This window comes from Palaemon carinicauda, chromosome 11 (genome assembly GCF_036898095.1).
Source record: "Palaemon carinicauda isolate YSFRI2023 chromosome 11, ASM3689809v2, whole genome shotgun sequence".
Lineage (NCBI taxonomy): Eukaryota > Metazoa > Arthropoda > Malacostraca > Decapoda > Palaemonidae > Palaemon > Palaemon carinicauda.
Genome location: NC_090735.1, coordinates 110872108 through 110895245, shown reverse-complemented (window position 1 = coordinate 110895245; position 23138 = coordinate 110872108). Strand labels below are relative to the sequence as shown.

The 23138-nt window shown below is 33.2% G+C and overlaps 1 protein-coding gene across 1 annotated transcript in view; it reads left to right on the top strand.

Moving 5' to 3' along the window:
* The window catches only part of trio (trio Rho guanine nucleotide exchange factor), a 979236-nt gene that overhangs the window by 823932 nt on the left and 132166 nt on the right, over positions 1-23138 (top strand). Inside the window, exons 36-37 of the mRNA XM_068383253.1 lie at positions 3025-3254; positions 20331-20456. Coding sequence (XP_068239354.1) covers positions 3025-3254; positions 20331-20456 — 356 coding nt within the window. The remainder of the gene's footprint in view (positions 1-3024; positions 3255-20330; positions 20457-23138) is intronic.

Below are 23138 nucleotides of genomic sequence, written 5' to 3'. Positions count from 1 at the left end.
GCTAATAGCTGAACCAGTGCCTATGATGCAACCATTTTTTAGTTCCAGCCAAAAATTTTAATGAATTATGTAAGATCTACATCCCCTTCCAAAGGAACCATACCGTATGCCACATTATACGTATATAATGGATGCTCATGAGCTCTTACTTCAGCAGGCTGAGTTCCACCCAATAATTTTAAGTAATTATGTAAAATCTGCATCGCATTCCAATTGAACCATTATGCCATATTATAGGTATATAGAGTATTGGTTGCTCATGAGCTCTTACTCCAGCAGGCAGAGGGACATTGGGATTGAAACTGTCAACACGTTCTTTCATTTGTAAATCTGTTGGTCATATACTGTACAATAGAAGAACTTGAAATCATTTGATCAAGCAAGGCTCAAAGCGAGGCTATTTACTACATGATGCGCTGTGTACCAATAGAACCATTTCTGACTGGTACACTAGAACCAATAGGCAGCACCTTAGAAGTTAACCTAGGGCTTGGAACAAGACAGGTTCGCTGGCCTTTTTAGATTTCACAAACCTAACAGAATTAGTGAAAAGCTTAGGAAGCTCACTACCTACCTCAGAAAGCTCAGTAATAGCTTGAGTGGTGCTAGCAACAGCATCCTCATTACATTCAACTAGCTTAGTCTTCCATGGAGTTTAGTTTCCCATGAACCAAAAGTTAAATTCCTTTTGTTTGGAATAATTTAAACAGATAGCCACTACCTAACCATATTTCTTCATATAAGGAACTGTTACGGAGCTACATTCCCTACAACTGTTATTCAAATCACGCTTTTTGTCCCCTGCATGGATCACTAAGAAAATGAAAATCATTATCCTCCAGCAATAAATTTCTTGAACAAACCACACAATAATGTAAAGTAATTCTAGAAGACCTCTCCTATTAATGTGTTTCTAAATAACCCCCTAAATCTCAAAAATCATGATCTGGAGCGCTGGTAGAATGTCGGTGTAAAACAGCTTGTACGTGAAACGTGATCTGAAAACACAAAGGAGCTTCAGCGTACCCACACACAAGAAGTGCCATACACCACTTTATAAACTATACACCAGGGCTATCAACACCTTCCCTACAATTACATACATTATACATCATAACATGCCAAGTAAAACGGTGTATGATGTTCCAGAAATGTCATGTGTGCAATTCAGGATGCAGAATTCAACATGTCTGTTGGTCATCAGAAAAGTTTTCAGCTTCACGTTGAACTTGTGCAAGGCACTGCAGCAAGTAAATTTGAACATAGTTTAAGCTGTGTTGCTAGCAGACAATGATGAGGAAGAGGTTTGAGGCCCTTCGGGCATGGGCTGAACTAAAATTCAGTTTGATATTTGCTGACTTAACAAAGAAAGGTCATGAAGTAGGATTTTAAATCGCTGTACCAAGGGTCTGTTGTTAGCAAATAGGAGGAGCAAATATGCCAAATGAAGATTCAATAACAACATAACACCAATTTACATTTGGTTCCTTGACCATATAATTTCAGAATTAAAAGACAGATTTATCTATCACACTACCATTTTGAAGGGGTTCAGCAGCGTATTAACAACCAATAAAATTGATGAAGCAAAACTAAGTATTAAAAAGACTTGGATAACAATAAGGATCATGTAAGGTCTGAAATTTAAGTTTGACAAAGAGTCATTGGCAGGTTAGAAAAGGAAAACTGCCGAAATGCAACAGAACTCCAAAATTATTCTAAGGATTTCTACCCTAATTTATACTGTACAAGCTGCTACATATTTTGATGGTTCTCCGGGTCTCTACTTGTATGGCAGAAAGAAGTTTTTCGTCTCTTCGGCGATTCAAGTTGTACTTGAGAAGATACAATTGAATGTCCTAGTAATGCTTAATGTTCACCGTCAAATACAGCTGAGTGAAGCAGTGTTGACAGAGTTAAGCAAAAAGGTGTGTCTCAGCCTATAAATAGTATCATTGAAATAAAGTGTTACTTTTTATTTCAAAATATTTTATTTTATGTATTAGACCCTTTTTATAGTTTACTATTGTAAATTTACATCCCATTTTCCAATCTCTACATGGTTGCTACAAAAGTTTTGTTGTGGACACCATCCCTTAAAAATTTCTGGCTGTGCCAGTCACAAGTTGTCATGGGATACATATTTTGAGCTTCATGGACCTAAATGTCGTTGGTTGTAAGAATTCCCACACAGCCACAATATGAACCATTATATGACTTCTCACTGTTGGATCTTATACTAAGATGATAATTATTCTGGCTTGGTGCGAGTGTTTGAAATGGATCAGTATGATTCCTACTAACTGGATAAGTCACATACTGTAAGTGCAAATCTGCCTTTGCATAGATTCTTAATTCGTGGGTCTGGTAGTTGCAACTGGAGCAGGTTTGATTATCATGGGAAGACAATATCTACTTTCTCTAATCATTCATTTTCATCCTTTCTTTTAAGATATCCTCACATATGCAGTCTTCTAGGTCACTAGCTTCTACATTTCTAATGTATAATGCTTTCTGATTTTCTCTTATGTGGCAAAAGATAGGGTTTGGTCTAACTCGCACTTTGTCCCAAGAGTGTACCACAGAGCCTGCAATTATAATCAGCTTTTTGGTTTATTCTATAACTACGACCTCCCTCCTAAATTACAATTAGGGGTGTAAGTGTATGAGTGATGCTTAGTGAAGGAAGCAAATCTTATTTTTAATCTTGGATTGATTTTTATAAATATAAACCTATCATTTATTTATATAATGTACTCCCTCTTCCAAGGCCTGTATATCACACAGCCTCATTTCTAGACCTTTGAAAATGAGAAAGCCATTAATAGAGAACTCAAGTTTTAGCTGCTGCATGTGTAGAGGACTACAATTGTGTGTGTTAGACAAATACTGCAATGTCTGGATATTCGGAATAAAAAATATGGACTGTATATGAGCGAGGGTTTTTATTAAAAAAATTATTATTGTTCATGAATAAAATATGGATTTTAAAATTATTCTAATTCAATGTTTTCTTACCTGAAGGTTAACAAGATGAATTTAGAGGAAAGCGTAGATGATGGAGATCCTCTTAAATTTGTACTGAAATCCACGGACCCTCGAAAACCATATTTGGCATTTGTATGTCAGGGTGCATCAGAAGACGATAGAAATCAGTGGGTGTCACAGATCCGCTATCTTTTACAAACTCAAAAGGACTTCCTTAAAGCAATTCAGTCCCCAATTGCATACCAAAAGAAACAAAATGAAAATACGTAAGTATTTCGCTGTTGTGAATGATATTCCATGGCCTGCATGTTGGTTAATGGTGTAGGAGATGGACACTGAAATGGTGATGGAGGGGAATATTGCTGGTGGGAGTAAGGTGATGGAAAGTTATTGTTGAATTAATGTTTAGGTGCCCAGAACAGTGATCAGTGGTGTTACTGTATAATATATAAGCCAAAATGAACATGACAAAACTTTCACGGCTGGTGCGCGTAATTGCCGTGGTTTTAAAAGAAATATAACCTCTTTCCTCACTTCACAATGAAAAATTCCAATAGTACTTAGCTTAGTTTGTTCTTGAAAATGGTATACAAAGGGGTAACTGCGGTTGCTAATTGTGACTTCAAACTTTAGATTAAAATTTTGGATATTAACAATATGGATATTTGTTGGTTTCAATGGAATTGGCTGAGCAAACTAGGACTAATAGTTTTGTCCATTCCACAGGATTAATGCATACCTTAAAAGTGCTGCATACAGCATTTCATGCTCTAAATAATCTACTCATCATTTTAGGTCCAATTCTATTTGAACAATTTCTCCAAGAGAAAAAGATTGTTCAGCTAATATCCTGTAATCAAAGTGTAGCCTGTGCCATACAAAAGAGGCCACTTGGGTCTCTTTCTTTTTAACATGAACTATTTGCATCGATGCAACTGACAATAAGTGAGTTGTTAAAGAAAACATATATATATATATATATTATTTTTCTTTTCTTAATGTGCTTGTGTGTGTGCTGTTGAAGAATCCCATTATTATTTGGGACAAGGGCAGCATATGTTATACATCAAAATTTTATTGGAGCACTCAGTTTAGACAATGGTTAACAAGGTATTTCTTTTGAAATTTGTATCTGTTGTTCCATCAGATTTCATTATTCTAGATATAGTTACAGTAATTTATTTTTATAGAGGGGACTCTGATCTCTTTTTTTATGTAATTTTTTTTCTTTTTAATTTCTAAGACCTAAAGGTTTTTCTTTTGTTTATACTGTACTGACAGTCTGTGTAAACAATCTATAAGAGCAAAACATGTGAATCAAATGTTGTAAATTAAAAGAAGAAAGGGATGCTAAGATCCCAAATCGAATTATGTTCTGCCATGTTGATTTATAAATTAGTTTTTTATGACATTTTTATAAAATATAAGATGTAGCCTTTTATTACTCTGTGCTAGGAAGTGAATTTGGATCTTACTGTTGTTAAATGGTGATAAATTGGAGGGATAGCTTTTAGAAGTACTCAAGCATGCAATGATTTAGTCCTTTTTTGGGACAAATGCATACCTGTGTGTGCTGCAGCACTGCTTCTCGAGAGTGACTCTCCAGTTAGATCCTAAGCCATCTCTGATTACCCCTTCTATGGAGGGATGCAGGAGAGAGAGAGGGGCTTATGTTGTCCATATTTAAAGTACTACAGATTTGTAGTAAAAGCAGTCCTAATAAATAATGTGTTATAAAACACCCTCATGCAAGTGTGAATGTTGGTGACAAGACAAGGACTTCAGTGCAAAAGTGAACTTTCTTTTGAGCTTAGGATATTTAGATTTCTTTAGCAGATCATGGAAAATAAACCCTTTCCCATTTAAGAACTCCCGCAAAAATATTCATGCATATGTACAGCTGCATCCCAACCAGTTATTCATATCCTTGAAAACTCAATGTTTGTATATAAAATATCGCATTATGAATAAAAGTTGGTGATTTTTACTCTGCCTTTTTGTGTATCTTGTTCAAACCATTCCAGAAATTGTAGAGGTTGGCTGTCCTAATTATAAGTTATCACCGAAAGAAGGTTCCCTTGGAGCTCCATGCAATTAATTTTTTCAATTCATAGTTCCTTACAGGTTTTAATTCATTTGAACTTCTGTACAGTGACATGCTTTTCCTTTTGGAGTTATGATTACTTGCTCTTTGAAAGAAATTTGGGAAAATGACTCAAAGTTTTAAAATTGCACTTAATTGCACTTCCTGTTAAATATGTCTTAATGAAAGTAAATTAACTTTCACAGTATTGTACATAGCTCTTGAACCTTACAGAAAAGTGGGAATATTCCTGTGAAATATTGTATTTATTGAATAGATCGCTTTTCTTGTAATGTCAGGATTAATATAAATTAAGAAATATTTTCTTCATAGTATCCACACAATTTTTCACCATCTCACACTTTTTCTTCTAAATACATTTCATCTGAGGACAACACATTTTTTCATGTACATACTGTATATACATTTAATGAATTTGGTTGTGGCAGTAACATAAAACAAATGGTGATGATGAAAAGCATCATAACTTTGAAGTGGTTTTACAGCTTATTTTTAATGACCATTGATGACTGAGGAAAGCTTTATTAGTTGCAGATAGTAAAGTAAATCATCATTACAGTAATTCAATTTCTTTTAAATAGCAGATTTTTCAGAGGCTGTGATACTTGAATGGTCATGGCTTTCTCTTATGTTGGGAACAATAGACAAATGAGTTTGTTGTTATGATGACAAATTTACTCAATCTAGCCAATTTTGTATTTTAACTTATTTTTCCAACAGCTTGCAGAAATCTCAAGAATGTAGGTATTTAGCAACATCCAACGACAATCTTTTAATGGTAATTAGCTACTTTGAAGTTTTGAAATATACACTTCTGAGTGCTTAAAATTTAAATTTGATAATGTTGATTTCTTAAGTTTTGTTAAATATAACAATAACAGAGTGGATGTAAAGGTAATAGCTTTGGCTAATGGAATATTAAATATTATATAGTCTTGGGAACATGAAAGTAATTTCATGTCTTGGGATAATATTTTTTAACTATCTATAATTGTTAATAATGTTTAAGGAGAGGGAAGGTAAATTTTCAAATAAATAGTGATAGCTCCACCATTTGACAATTTCTCATTCTAAAGCCTGATCCCTTCACCCATCTATCTTGGATATGAGAATTACAAAATGGCTTGTTTCTTATCCATATTCTCCCTCTCATCACAATAACCTTTTGGCTTTATGATGTTACAGCAATACTTTACCAAAAAAAAAATTTCTCATATAGGCAATGTTAAACCATGGCACATGCAACCATGGTGACTTAAACAAAATTAAACAAAATTCTACCTCTTTTGAAGCAAACTGAATCAAGCTGCAAAACTAACGTAAATGATTTCAGAATGTGCTTGGTTTAGAGTACCACCTTAATGCCCTGATAGGTTGTGATAGATAAATGGTAAAAAGCTTTCATGCAAACTCCCTGGCCTTGAAGACTTAAGTTCCACTGGCTGAGATTAAATGAATATGCATATAATAGTGATGTAATTGCTGGACTACAAGACTACAAAGCTTCGTTCTATATTGATAATTAGTGCTAAGACAAGCTAAATAAGACAATTATCATATTTTTCATTAATGAATAGGTCTACATTATGGGAAGCAGATTGGCTGCCATGTAGTTAGTTAATAACCAAGACAGTAGAATAATCAGATTGATTTTGGTAGTATATAGTAAAGTCTATGACCATTTCAAGAAAATTTGAAGTTCACAAATTTGAACCAATAAAATACAAAGTTGAATATGCTGAAGTAAAAATTCTAACATAGAAAAAGCTTATTTATACTTACAAAATTCCTGTTTTTTCATCTGGGTAATATTAATTCTGTACATTAAATGCTGAGCATATCACCCAGTACACAAGGACTTCTTTAACAGTGTACTATATATTAGAGCTGGAGAGGGTCCAAGTCCAATAATAACTGGTAATGTGAAAATTGGTGATTCTTGCAATGAAGTTCTAGAAACTATACAGTGTCTGAAATGTACAAAGTTACAAAACCTTTAATATTATGAGGTTGATATTTCCCATTAATGTTATTACAAAAGATGCAAAATAAATCTGACAAGTAATTTGCATCAAGAATCATAAAACAGATCACTTAAAAACATGTTTCTGATACATCAGCATAATATATAAAATACTTTTTGCCAGGATATACAGTTGGCTACATTTCGTCAAACATAGAATTGAAACATGAATTGGGGAAAATAATAAAAATGAATGATAAAAAATGTAAGTTATTGATTAAATGTGAAACAGTACTTCAAAATTTCTGACTTATAAATTTTTGAAGATTGCTTAAAGACCATATGACATCAAATCAAAAGACAGCATTTACAAGTACACAAGACTTCATTAGCTTTATGAATGAAAAAATAAAGAGATATACTGTACAGTACTGGATAATAGTTATTTTCTTAGTAAGCCAGATAAAGGCTTTCATTAGGATGTTATAGTCCTTTTCTCTTGCTAAGTCAGATGTTCTTTTCTTAAGAATGACTACTACAAAATAAATGAAATTATAAGAAATTCAAATTAAAATATAATAAATCCATTTATATATGGGCTAGAGTGCAGTACTGTAATAGCTGAGTAAACAGAGAAAGCAAGATACCTAAAAGTCATTATAAAAGGGTTAAATACAAGATAAAAGAGATTTCTAGAGAATAGTATCTGTCTAGTAGGCTATCAATTTGGTTTAACATTATAAAACCACATGTGATTCCTAACTAATAACACGACCAACTAAACTCCAATTATGGAAGGTTGAAATCTACATTTAGAAACCTTTATACACTACAATATTTTGTATTCTTTAGCTCTGCCTTCTATTTTACTAGTATAAAGAATGAGTCGGAAAATACATCACCATGGAAGTTTAACCAGTAAAAAACATTGGAAATTAACTTATTTCATGTTTAAAACAGCCAATAGCATTTTAATTGCAAGGATCAGAGTATCTGACCCTTCAGGAATGATTCCTTATTTTCTTTGTATTAATGATTGATTTATACAAATGCTCAACTACACAATTCCCATAGACTGCTAATAACTGATTGTGCCTGTACAAAATTAAATAGTTTCTTGAGGTACATATTAATTTCATGATTATTATGTGGCTATGTCCTTTTAGAGGTATCACAAACACCTTCACAAAACAATAATATAATGCAGTGCAAGCATAAAATTCACTTCAATTACCTTCTCGATAGAAAATAAATGTTCCATATTTGAGTGGTTTTTAATTTTATTCATTAAATATTTAGTATTTCTTAAACCAATGAATAAACAACCATATAATCAATTCTTCTCCTTTTCACCTACTGTACTAACTTTTCACTTCCCTGGAGGATGGGAAAAGGAAAAATAACAAAAAACTGGGTTTATAATTTTTAGTTATTCTAATGGACATCAGTTATTTGTTTTCTGTGACTTGGATATATGTTCATTCCAATAGGTCAAATATGACAATTACTGTAGCATATGATATCCATCATAGTTTCCATATTTAGGTCAGAACTTCCCTTTCAAATTCCTTATGTCTTTTGACCCTTAGGACTAATTTCCCATCTGGCATAGGTCTTCATTTGTATTTTTTTTTTTGGTGGCTTTGGGGACTTCCAGCTAGTCTCTTGTCATGCCACTTCTATATCGGTTACTTATCTTACCTTGATGTTCCTCATCCCACATCCAGAACATCTTTTCTCTTCTAATTACTCCTTATCCTTTTTTATCACATTTCTAAACCACATCAATATCAGATATTTATTATTTATCCCTATCAGAATTTTAATCTCATCCAAACTAGTATTAATAAATTGACAATAGAAACTGGGAATGCTAGTTCCTTTTGTTATTACCATTACTATAAACATGAATGAAACCTTATAGTGCTAGAATTGCAAAGCAACATCTGTTGTTCTTAAAGTAATGGTTGAATTAAAGTCATTGAAAGTTACAAAATAACTTCTTTTGGAATTTGACTTGTCTATTTTTAGACTAATGTATAATACAGAACTGCATTTTTATACATATGTTTATTGTAGCTTCCAGTTCATCAATATATAGTGTAGGTTGTAAGAAATAGCTAATATCATATTCTTCATAATTATTTTTATATCAATTTTTTAATTTGCTGGATACAGTACATGTATAATGAGTTGTACCAGACACTGTACTATGTATAATGCTTATAATTACAATGAATTTATGACTTGTGAACTTTGTGCAATATACATTTATGACTTGACCTGTTTATTGAATTTATGTGCTAAATACTGAAGATGAGGCTTCAAATATATGTATAAGATAGTGTGTCAAATTTATAAATCACTTATTGCACACCATGCATAGTTTTTCCCTTTACATGCCAACTTCTCTCACTAGTATTTTTATACCACAAACATTGGCCACGCAAACCTTTTTGAATGATGAGCAAGTCATGGTTTCACTTCTGCTTAGTGGAAGGACAAACATATACCGTTATAATTAAAGTTTCTTCCATCATGCTTTGCATGCCAAAGAATTAACTTGTATGATGGTATTCCAAGCAAATATCATAGCTTACACAATAACTAAAATTTTTATAATTAATTCATAATGATACCATGCATGAAACTTTTAAAGAAAAAGCTACATTTTTATGAAGCCAACCTGATACAATTTCTATATTGTGAGCATACTGTTCGAAGTTAAATGGCTTCAATAACTGTCCAATAAAAATATTCCTCCATATCAAAACTATCTAAACCTACAAAATACTACACTAACCAGCTTTTCTGCGAGAGCATGCTGATATCACTTCTACTACAAATTCTTCCATACTTTTAATGCATAATGGTAGAGCTTAACTATGGTAAGAGTTGAATCAGTGGAACTTATGAAGTTCAAACTTGCAGCGAACGTTTTAATGTTGAAAAGCTGACATAGGTCTCTCTATAGCTCAAACAATATATCACATATCTATTTTAACGTTACCGATCTCAAGATATTTTATATTCTTTATTCATTACTTCTCATATAGTTTTTTATTTATCTATTTTCTTTCCTAACAGCTATTTTTCGCTGTTGGAGCCATTGGGCTTAGCATTGTGTTTCCAAGGGTTTAGCTTAGCTAGTATAAATGATAAGTAGTTGCCGAGTACAAAAGGTTTTAAGAGTGAAATCAAGATATTGAGAGTCTAAAGAAAAAAAATGAGTTGCAAGGGGAAAATATGAAATTTTTATAGTGGAAAACTAGTCGAGAAAAATGAAGTTGGTAAGCGAGATTATCATCAGATAACATGACCATAAAGGAAGTAGAACATAAGACAATAAGACTTCATGCTCATGGATGTTTAAAAATATCAGATGGTCATTTATTTGGTTCTTAAAAGGTTAATATTGGGACTCAAAGCTTACATTCCTGAAGTTCTGTTCCTTTTTTTTCCTAACTTGGCATGAATTTCTTGAATTACAAGGATATCTTCTTCATCTTCCACCAACAAAGATTTTTTAAAATGGGAAAACTTTATACCTTACAAACTGCAGGCTTTTTTCAACTAATAATTAACAATATGCAAAAGGATGAACTTCAAACTTTAATGAATCATCAAGGATATCCTTATTTACAGAAATGGCTTTAACATTATAACATTTTGTTATAGAGTCTAAAAGTTCGTACTAAACAACATCTAGAATCTCTGCAAACATTTCAAATAAGCTTAAACATCAAAGTGTAATTTTTTGTTAGCATGATGGGTATTATACCTGAGTCATCAGAAAACTTTTGTGAACCACATTATCTCAACTTCCTATAAAAACAAAGTGGTTTATTCTTAAATTCTTAGTACATTAGTATAGGCTATTTACCATATTTCTGATCATGTGATTCCTGCTGATCAATCTTGGGAGCAGTACTGCATACCTTTACTTCTACAGAAGTTCACTTGGGCCCAAAATCTGACAAAAGGTAACAATGCTGACAAACACCAAGGCAATCCCAAGTTAAACATAAGAATTAGGAATCTTGTAGTGAAGAATGTATTTGTATATACATGGGATATGCAATCAATAACTAGTGACCTATTGATTTGTGTGTCCACAATTCATATTCTCAAATGTAGTCTTAGCCTAACAGACTATGTATATCAAACAACTGAACAATAATATCCATTCATATACTGTACATCTAAAGTGGCAAACTTCCTTTCACATATTCTTATCCATGCCTCGTCTTGGGAGAATTCTGTAAACTCTGCACCCTGTTTGTACATGCTGTTCATCCATGGTAGTAACTCTTCAGCAATTAGGTGGTCTCAATCACTTCTCAGTTACACTGTATCATGTTATCCAGAATTCTACACAATTTGTAAAAATTTTTCCAGATGACTAACTTTGCTAAAAGGTTGGTTCACTAATTTTCCTCATTTATAAAAGCTAAATAAATGGAAACCAAATATCACAAATTTTGAGTAAAAAACAGATCATGTGATTAGGAAGAAATATTGTATAAAGTCCATGGAAAGCAATATGTGCTGCTTTAAAAGACCAAAGTCGTAAAAAGTTTAGTAATTACAAAACTCAAAGAATTCCACTTTCAAGACACAATTTGGTTTTGGAATTGCAAACCAAACTACTGTATTAGGAAAGAAGTGGCCTGCCAAGTGCTGACAGGTATTTGCCAGTTTTTGAAGCAAAATAAAAATTAGTGTAAAATAACTTTAGTAAAATAAAGGATGAGCAGTTTGAAATAAAAATAAAAATAATCTCCATTAGATCAACAAAGACTACCAAGAATTTTGAGTCAAAAGAGGATTGAATATAGTTAAGTACTTCTTGAATTTAATATTGAAGCAATTTTAAAATCACTTCACAAGTAGGAGTTACCATCATACAGGCAATTTTCCTTAAATGCCAAAACACAAGCAGTGTTATATACTTTTTAATTCTAACCCTGAGGGATTGACACTAGTCATGCATTACAACATACAGTAGTCAGACTTCATTGAAAACTTGGTGACAATTTGCCTAAATTTGGACCCATGTAGTCTTGACCAGATATAAAGATGGTAACTTGGCCTTCCCAATATAAAAGTATTGAAAGTCAACAGATTTTGAGCCAGCATGTCAACAGATTTTGAGCCAGCATTTGAACATTTAGATTTTTATTGTATTGAATTAATATAATTTCCATGCTCGTGAATATCTTAGTAACTTTTCAATTTGGTAAAAGTACTATAGTTTCTATTTACAGTAATTCTTAAAATTACTAAGACTGTATCACTCATAAAAATCTCGGCTTTTTTTAACCAACTTGAAAGACTTACTCTGACGAGGGTATAATGAGAACTTATTCGAAGATGGATGTAAAAAATGTTGAGATTTTTCCTAAGTGACATTATCCATTGGTGTTTACCTAACATCAGCATATTTATTTCAGTCTCAAAGCATAGTTCTTTTTTCATACAGGAACTAGATCCATTTCTCAATTTTCTGTTCAAGTTTCCCTGCTTTCTCGTAACAGTAGTTTTATTTCTTGGTAATTTTACTGGTACTGTGAAGTATTACAAATTAACTCTTACTGTTATCTACAAGAAACATTTTGCTATGCTATGTAATAGATGCTACCTAGGAATTAGGAAATCTTAAGAGTCAACTAATGTAATTTGTTTTCAACTTTCTTTAATTCTAAAAACGCAAATACCTCAATGCAGTATATTTCAACTTTTAAGAAAATTTGCTGCATAATTTTATCTAGATCAGTTGTTTTCAACCTTTTTTAAAACTTTTTAACCTCCCATAGACCCATTTTCCTCTTAATTTCATTTTTGTGGACCCCCATAGCTATATCCAATCCTTTCTTCAATAGTTTAGTAAACTAAACCTTATATATTGTCCAATGACTAAAGTCCATCTACCTTACCGTGAGGGTTGGAAATAAATTTATAGTATTTTTGTATGTTGCTAAACTTATTAATGTGAAAAGATTAACCGTGGGTATCTAATAACCTGCTGCTGTCATTAAAGACCCTCCAGGCTGTTTCTAGGGGGCAATAGCTCAAGCAATCTTCAACAACAACAACCATCATTAAAACAAAATAAACCCAAGTAATTTTCTCTTAGCCCATAAGTTTATAAATCCCAAGGGAGATCATTATGTTAATTAGGGCCCATTCATCCCTGAGGTAAATTAGGTAGATTACAATCTGTTTGAAATTTAATTCTCCGTAATAACAATTGTTTTGAAGTAGAATTGCTCCACGGACCACAAAATACACTAATCTAGACTGAAGTTCTATTTATGTTAGGCATTACCTTCCCACCCTTTCCCTACTTAGGTTTTCATATGAGGCTAGTGTCTTGTCTCATTTATTTAATGTTCTTGAAGGACTTCCATTAGCTTGAGAAACAAAACTACAGTGTAACTAATAAAAAAAAGAAAATATATTCTTTATCACAAATTGCATAGTTCCATGTTTCAGTTTGCCCAAAGCAAATATGACATATTATAGTTTCATACATGATGTTATACAATAGAAAAAAATATATGAAAGGTTGTTCTAAGTACAATTATCATCAGAAAAATAAAACTATTGATATACACAGATTTTGGCAATGGAATGTTTTAAAACTTTCATGAGAGTCTGTATACTGTAATTAGACTTGAGTGGTCCATGGGACTCCGAACTACAGTACAGTATCGGATAAATGCTAAAATCCTAATAACTATTTCTCCTACATGGCATTTGAAATGACGAAATGTCTGTGATTAGCATTTCTTTCCTCACAATATTGGCATATGGAATTTTCAGTTTGCAAAAATGTAAACAGGAAGACTTCTGAAGTTATATAAATATTACCAAGTGACCTTGCATGACAATAAAATTGACATGCCGTTGGAATACTGAACTGATAAAATTCTTGTTTTACTGAAATATAAGTGTTTAAAGAAATATTAGCTTCCAAAATATGTATTAGTGGTTTTAATTGTAGTGTATACCTCCTGCATACCCTTTGTATGTGATACTTCGGTAGAGGAAACTTCCCAAGGAGTATTTTGGTTTAAATAAAGTATAATTTACAATCTTTCCTTAGTAGTAAAAAGTTATTTTACAGCTTGAAGATTTTGCCTACAGGTGACCTGACACTTAATAAACGCATTTCAAAAGTATGCAACTTCTCAGCACAAGAGAATTTACTTGACAGAAATTAATTTCGAAATTTCTAGTTTTTCAAAAGAACTATGAGGAAAATACTATAGTGCATATCGTAATTATATGTAATAAAATTGAAATTAAGGGTTAAACCAAAATACTTTGCAGCATTAGAGAATTACAGCTTGAAAAAAGTGGTTTCAAGAGATCGCTGTCTTATGACATACTTCAACTTGTACACAGATGACTGAAATTATGGTGTTCATTAGTAAGTACAGATAGTGCATAACCCAGATATCCCAAACTTTAATGGTGTGTTTTTTTTTTTTTTCTCTTTTTGTATGCCAATTCTAATCCATTCCTATAGATCTTCAATATTTCTACTGTCCTCTTTTTATGTCGGTCTTTTCTCTCTCTGTTGTGGGGTTTGTTCTAGAATACAATACAAGACCAGATATTATTTGACAGGAAGTGTAAAATAATGATGAGTAGAACTACATTAGACATAATCAATGCATGAAGTAAAACTGCTTAGGCCTTTCTAAAAATGGTAATGGAATAACGCACTAACATAAAGGTGATACTGTTCATGAAAGCATTATGTATCTGAAGCAATTATAAGGCCTACTCAAAATCGTCAGTAGTTAGAAAAGTGACAATTCTCTTATATAAATAAATATCAAGAAGTCCCTTATCCCTTGCTGTGTGATGCCTGTTTGGTAAAATTTTCAGTGCCTTATATAAATGCTTGACTGCATGGGAAGTCTTCAAAATGGGAATGGGAGGTGATGTTTGAGTTTAAGAAAAAGGCTAGTCTTTCAATATAAACCTTACTGACCTCTGCATCCTGAAACTGAACTGTCAAGTGCAGTATACCTTATATTCTTCCTCTGCTCCTTGTTTCTCGGAAACAATTCTGTCAAGCTTTGAGTAATGCAAACTTTGAAGTTCAAGATATGAGAATGGCTATGAAGTAAGATACTGCCAAAAAGTTAAAATTGATAGCCACCTCTGTAATAAACTTATAAAATATAATGCTATAACCTCACTTTGTATGATCTTTTTAAAATGCATTTCATGGCCTAACTAACTCATTAGATGCAGACCCTCAGCATCCTTCTGGAGTTTTTCAATACAAGACTCCTGAATAAATCATACCTTGTGTATCTGGATTCAATAGTAAGTACATAAGTTGAATGTTTTGTCTGTCTTTTGTCTCATATTCTTATCTGTTTTGCTGCATGAACTGATAACCAATAATGTAAATTTACATATCTGTTTTAATATCTTTAAAATAGAGTTGCAAGTTAGTTTTATTCTTGAAATACAGCAAACCTATGTATGGATTATATGTTACATCAGAGGACCTATGTTGGTTATCAGTTTTCTATGAATGGAAATAACATTTTTAGTTCTGCTTGTTATTATCTAATTAGAAATTGCATGGAAGATTCAGTATAAGATAGTACATGCTTGCATCTTTGTTTCATGAGTGAAACTCAGTATGAGACAGCACATGCTTGCATATTTGTTTCATGAGCAAAACTACCCATTTCAAGTAAATATACAGTTCTTGTGTTACTGTAGTAATAACTTGTTTATGTCTTATTAGTACTGTAGTAGGAATTTTATGACACATGGAAGTTTTAGAAGCTAAATTAAGTACTGTAATGTCTTTCTGACTGTTGACTCTAATGACCAATGCTCTATATTTTCAGGCAAACTGATGCCTTATAATTTCAAGATAATCTTTGTGTACCATTTTGTCCAATTCTTTCCTATAAAATCATAGTTTAATTACAGTACGTTTGTTTCACCACAAGCCCATTATTCATGTAAAACCCAAGATCATAGTATTTGAAAGAAGCAGGAACTGCAGTCTTTACTCTTAAGAGGCAGTAGTGGTGTGGTAGTATTACTATACTGCTTATTCACCAGCTGAATCATAAGATATATAATGGCTAAATGTTTGCAGCGGTACAAATAGCTCAGCAGAATTCCCAAAATTTGGTTTCCTTCACTGCAAGATTGCCTAGGCACCTTGTCCTAGTTATCTGATTTCTCCTACTTATTTCAACTTTTATTTCCTCCTTTTCTCCACAATTTGCAATTTATATGATGAATTATTGAATTGTATAACTTAAAAAATACTAATATTAATTTTTGCCTGAGTCAGTTCATCAGTTTCCATCCTCTCATATCCAAATTTTCTTTTTTAAGAGTTACTGTATTCCGATTTTTCCCCGAGACCAAACGTTCTTTTGCTGTAGTTAGCAATAGCTCTAGTTTTCAGTACAGTACTTATTTAGAATTAGTTTGTTACGTAAAGTATGCAAAGGACAAAGGACAATTTTTTCATTATTATATTCTGAGCACTTTTCCTCCTAGAGTGCAAATGAGCAGCTGTCATAAATATTTGGTATGTATTCATTGATGTAAATCTGCTGTATTATTCATATTCGCATTAATATACGTTAATATTATTAGCTTAATTATTGTAATTGTATTTCATATACCAGTACATTGTGTTAATAATTTTGCCTTTTTATAGCTTTAAATTTTGCTAAAATAATTTATTATTTTGTAAGCTGTTGTATTTCTAGGGTTCTGTTATTCTTTATTGTATTTTAATTTTCCTCTCACATTTACATGCCTTGGTTAACTTTCGAAGGTTTCCAGATAAATGTTACCATGTATCCACTGTGTGTGAAATTTAGACAGGGACCCTCACTTGTTGTACGGTGTATGTTGTAGGCATGTCTAATTGCTCTCCCACATCAGAAAAACAAGTTTAGATTGGTCTCTTACACATTGGTTGATTTTTCCACAAGTAAATCCTATGAGATATGCCAAAAATGCTGCAGCAAAAGTTTGGCATGTGTTTGTTAGAATCTTTTACTTCTATTTCTTGACAAGCAGCAAGATCTTCTTTAGTAACTATCAATTAACATAACTTGACATAGACAATGACATTTTGTAGCTAAATGAATCTCAGGATCCAGTGACCATCATCCCTGATAAAAAGTTAATCAGCCATTATCTAGGGGATTTGACTCTTTAATGGATAAATATTTTTTTGTCAATTGTTGCAAAAAGGCAGGTAATACATTGGGAGAGGACTTAAAAAAACATTATCCTCCTCTTTCTCTTCATCTTTCCTTAATTTATGGTATCCTCAATGATGTATGCATCTTGGTCTTGAGATTACCACAATCTGTCTTATATAAGCAGTAGTTGTCTTTTCTTAAGTCAGTCAACACTCAGTAAGCTCCTTATTGTAGTCTCTGTTCAAACCCTGTGCTGACCAGATTTAGGTACTGTACTCTCCATCTCTTGTCCCCAAAATCTTGCTATGAATTCTGCAGGTCAAATTCAACAGCTCAAACATTCCTACTACATTTCAATTCAGAATGTATTATATGTTAATGATGTGTTTCTGGGAACAGTTAAATCTTTTCACATCCCTCTGATTTTGCAACTAACATTCTACTGTAGGTCACATGAGAAGAGAGTTAATTACCAGTGTGGACAATAGGATCCTGGTACTACATGTGCTGTACAGTACTACTATCGATCTTTTTTTTCTGTTAGAGAAAAAAAAGCTTTCTGAAACATTCTAGAATTATGAATGCCAGAAGTATGTGACTGGTGTGTACAAAAATAGAAACAAATTTATATAAAAATCTATGATTTTGACCAACAAGGTTAGTGTAAGTTTACTTTAAAACCACTTTAAGCATACATTTTGATTCTTTATATAATAAAATTTATAATTGCTGCACTCTAGAGAAAATATATACAGGTACTGTATACTTATGTTTACTGTTATCATCTGAAACATTGAAATTTTGCAATCCATTCAATTCAAAGTTTTAGATCATTAATCAAGTGTCAATGAATGCTATATAAAATAAAATAAAAATATTCAATATAATAATATATAGCACATTACTGTAAAACATGACAATAATCTAACAATATGTTGTACTATATATTGATATATGAAGTATACAAACAAGCACCGTTAGTATAGAAATACATTTACAGCATCAGCTAGCATTGTGTTCATTAAATATAATAAAACATCTTATATGCTGAAGTATAGATATAAGCCACAAGTCTTTGCAAGTGTGCCTGTTACTATGCCCATTGTGGTGCAAAGGCCAGCAAGCAAAGAACTGTTTAGAGCATCAAATACAACAAATGAAGGTAAAATAAATTAACTGATCCTGGTTGTTTGAACTGTGCCTTTCAACTGAAAAATATACAGTAGGTTCAAATACCTTCTGAAATAGATAAATATTTTAATTTTAGTTTAGTGTTTGTTATTTTTTCATAGTTAGCTTACTAAACTGTAAATGTGAAAATATTGCAGTCAAAGAAAGGTAAGCTTACATCAAGTCCTGATATCTTAGATCCCATTCTTAAAACAATATTAAGATAATAAAATTACAAAAAAGATGCCAGAAATCACTTGTGTTTATTTCAAACAGTCAGAAGTTCATTTATGTAATGATGTGTGTTTCCCACATAAACATAGCAATCCCATATTCATATACTATACAGTACTACATTAAAATGCTCAATTAAAGTAGAGTACTATTAGAAAAATCATATGGTTAACTACTGATTGTTTAAGTTTTCATAGTAGCCCATAGAAGTACTAGGTATCATATATAAGACATATACTCTAGTGCCTGAGTGTTGACATATATGTGAACCATATATCTGTTCAACAGGAGAAACAGCCTTAAAGAGTTATAATAAGCATCATCTCACATTCATTGTGTTTGTATTCCTGTAATGTTGGTATAAAGCTGTTTTTTGTAAGTAGATACTTAACTAATAAATTATTACATAAACATAATGAGGTATTCAGCAAACACGCAGACTAAATAAAATGTTAATTCCAACAAAATCAGAGTTAGTCACCTCAAAATATTCAGTACTTTTGATATACAATATATATACTGCAGGTGCAGTTTAATCTTAAAACGAAAAGTCGGTGTGTTCTTGTTCATTTACATGTTACGGACACTCTCAGCAAGAAAAAATTAACCTTCTTTTAAACGATATGGTTATTTTCATTAATTTATAGTAGTAGTACAGTAGTTTTTAGAGATAATCAAGTACTGTAGAGTAATTTTAGAAATACCTCACAAAATTATCATTGTGATTTGCACGTCTTTATTTTTCCTAATATTTATACAAAATACAGTACAGTATATACAAAACCAGAACTACATTATCAGATACAGTATTTAATAAGCATTTTGACTTAAAATATTTCTTATAATAAATTATCTTTTAAAACTATATAAATTATGTATACCCTTTACAGCCTACTTGGACACTTCAATAAAACAGAACATGGTTAATGTGCCATTTTTCTTTAGAATGATTGGCAGAATTTTGGTACTGCCTCTAGTAATACAACAAGTTTTGTATTTTTAAGTGCCTAAGAATAAATGTCATATTACTGTACGGTATTCAAATTATGTATACTTTACACTTAAGAGTAGAAAATAAGTTGCTCACTTCAGTACGAGTTTGAACAATATTAAAGAATAATGGTTACATCATCTTTTATTAATGTATATGCTTGATGTGAAAGGTATATGTTGAGTAGTGTAAACTACCGTACTTGCGAGTCTGTAGGTTTGGAAACTATTGTAGGATAGTGTATGTTGAATCTTCTATGATGAATATTGTATGAATTGCATGTTTTACTTAGCAGTTGTTGTTCTTGTGCTTGACATTAATTTGCTTGCTATGCTTTAACCTCATCATGTCACAAAAGATCATTAATTTTAAATGTTCTTTACATTATAACATACTGGTTATGTTAGCTCAGATTTGGGAACTGAGATTACATGCAATGATCTATAATGCCTATTGATTCCAATTATATTTTCTTTCACATGGTGGACATTACAAAAGTGCTATATTTTGAATTCCGTATTTGTGTTGTTTTAACTGTATACTGTTTCACAAGTTAAATTTTTGTATTGTGGTAAGACTAAGATTATGGTGATAAATGCACCAAGAGTATGGTGATAAATCTTATTTTTGGTTGACAATGTTCTTATCTCATATAAATTTCAACAGAACTGAACCGTTGGGGCAAGGAGTAAACTGGAACTCTTCTTTAAGGAAGTCTTTCACCCAGCCTACTTCAGTACAGCATGTAGCAGCTGCTAAGAAGAAATCCAATACAATTGATGTTCCAAACAGGTAATCATAATTTCTCTTGGTACAATATACTGTTCAGATCTGATACAGAGGTCTGGTTAAACCACCTAATAATAATAAAATGATATACAATTGCCTTATATTCGGGAGTAATTGTAAAATTGTTAATTTCTTGCAAGAGTTTACTACTGTACATCCTTTGATTTTTTCTAACTCAACATTTTAGTTGATTACCCTTCACAGAGCAATTTTGAGTTCTTCAAATAACTATTATTTCACTACTGTACGTAGTTGTTATTAAGAATTAAATCATTAAAAGGGAAATCATAAATCTTGCTTATTATTTTTTTTTTTTTTTTTTTTGTATGGGTATTTCTGTCTTTACTCATGTAGTAGTTTAACCAAACAACTGATATCATTTCACCAAACCAATATATTATGGTTTTATGGCATGGCAAGGATTATAATACCTGATTTTAAAAATCTATTTTGTTATTACTTTAATGTGTGATTACTTGAATTGCCAACTACAACTTATTTATTGGCTATTTAAGGGGACCATCCGCTATGGTCTTTTGACATGACATAAATCAAAAGCCGTGTTATTGTTTCCATGTATTCGGAAACATATCGTACATGCTCTCCAGAAGTTTCAGCCAATTATTTTTACAAATAATGAAGTTAAGGCAATCATTAAATGATGATGTCATCTTTACTGTGTCGTCTGCATGACTGAGTTGACCAGAATCGTCTTTGCATGTTTATTTTTGCATATATACATACATACAGTCAGCGCGGATCGCTGTGTCCGAGCAGCATCCGCCATGCATTCAATTTGGTCCCCCGCTAAATATCAACGCTAATACACAATAAAAATCAATAAAAATTTAATTGAACACTCACCAATATCCCTGCTACTTGTCTATAGGGTAGCCTTTCCTCTTCCTGACCTCCAAAAGTCGTCGAGGAACACTATCGGCGAGGTTTTGGAGTATTTCGGCAGGTATTTCAGCCCACACTTTATAGAGCGCCGCCTCGAGAAGTGTGACGTTTGTCGTAATTTCTTTACGAAGCCGAGCTTTTACAATCGCCCAAAGGTTCTCAATGGGCGAAATATCAGGACTTTGACCTGGCCAGTCAGTAATAAAGTCCACTTCGCTATTTTCTAGCCACTTTTTCACCTTCTTAGCCGTGTGGCAAGGGGCACCGTCCTGCTGAAAAATTTCCGCTCCAGTAGCGGCAAAACAATCGGCTAAATTATCCTTTAAAATTTTCAGATACCGGTCAGCATTAACCGTCACACCTTTAGGAAGAACAACAAGCCTTGGGGCACCACCGTAGGCAAAAGTGCCCCATACCATAAGGGATGCTGGGTGCTTAACTGTCTTGGCTGTGAGATTAGGCTTAAGAGGGTCCGACCCCTTGCGCCTCCAAACTTTTTTCCAGGCCATTTCACTCACACAAAAGGTCGCTTCATCACTCCACAAAACACTTCGCCACTGCTCCAAGGTCCAATTCTTGTATGTCTTGGCAAAAGCAACCCTCCTCTTCCTTTGTTTCTCGGTTAAAGCTGGCTTTTTTCTGGCAAGAACTTTCTCGTAGTCGAGGCGCTTCGACAGATTTTCCTAGATCGTACGAACACTGACGTCTTTCAACAATTTAGGGTTCTGTTCCTTCAGTTGCTTCGCTGTTAAGGTTGGATTTGCATCAAGGCTTCGTTTTAAAAGTAACAAAGTACGATCAGGGATCTTCCGGGGGGGGGACTAGCATGGGAATGAGAAGGGATCTCGTCGCTACCCCCTTCCTTAAACTTGGCTACCAAGCGCCGCACTGTCCTCTCGTTTACGCCGGTGTTCTTAACAATTTCCTTCGTTTGAAGGCCTAACTTATGACAAGTTATCACTCTAACAATATCATCGTGACTTGTACGGGGTTTAGACATCACTGGGGGGGTTTGTTACACAAAAATGCCACGCGAATTCACAAAAGAACGATTGCAACTCGGCCCTCTAAACGGAACACGACCTCACTTCACGGCTTCAGGAAATACACTGGCTACTTTCCACCCACGCAGATGAGTAGGTGATAACTTGGACAAAAAGATGCCAATTAGTCAATAAGTCTCAGTCGATTTTTTACCTGATGATCGTGATGACTCCGAAAGACGCGGAACGAAGTGTCTGGCCGACTGGCCGGACACAGCGATCCGCGCTGACTGTATTATATATATACAGTCAACGCGGGTCGGTCTGTCCGGGCAGCATCCGCCGTGCATTCATTTTGGTCCCCCCCCCATATCTACACTAATACACAATATAAATCAATAAAAATTTAATTGAACACTCACCAATATCCCTGCTACTTGTCTATAGGGTAGCCTTTCCTCTTCTTGACCTCCAAAAGTCATTGAGGAACACTATCGGCGAGGTTTTGGAGTATTTCGGCAGGTATTTCCGCCCATACCTTATGGAGCGCCGCCTCGAGAAGTGTCACTTTTGTCGTCACTTCTTTACGAAGGCGGTCTTTAACTATCGCCCAAAGGTTCTTAATGGCCGGAATATCAGGACTTTGACCTGGCCAATCAGGAATATAGTTCACTTCGCTATTTTCCAGCCACTTTTTCCCTTTTTTAGCCGTATGGCAAGGGGCACCATCCTGCTGAAAAATTTCAGCTCCTGTAGCCGCAAAACAATCCGCTAAATTGTCTTTCAAAAGGCTCAAATA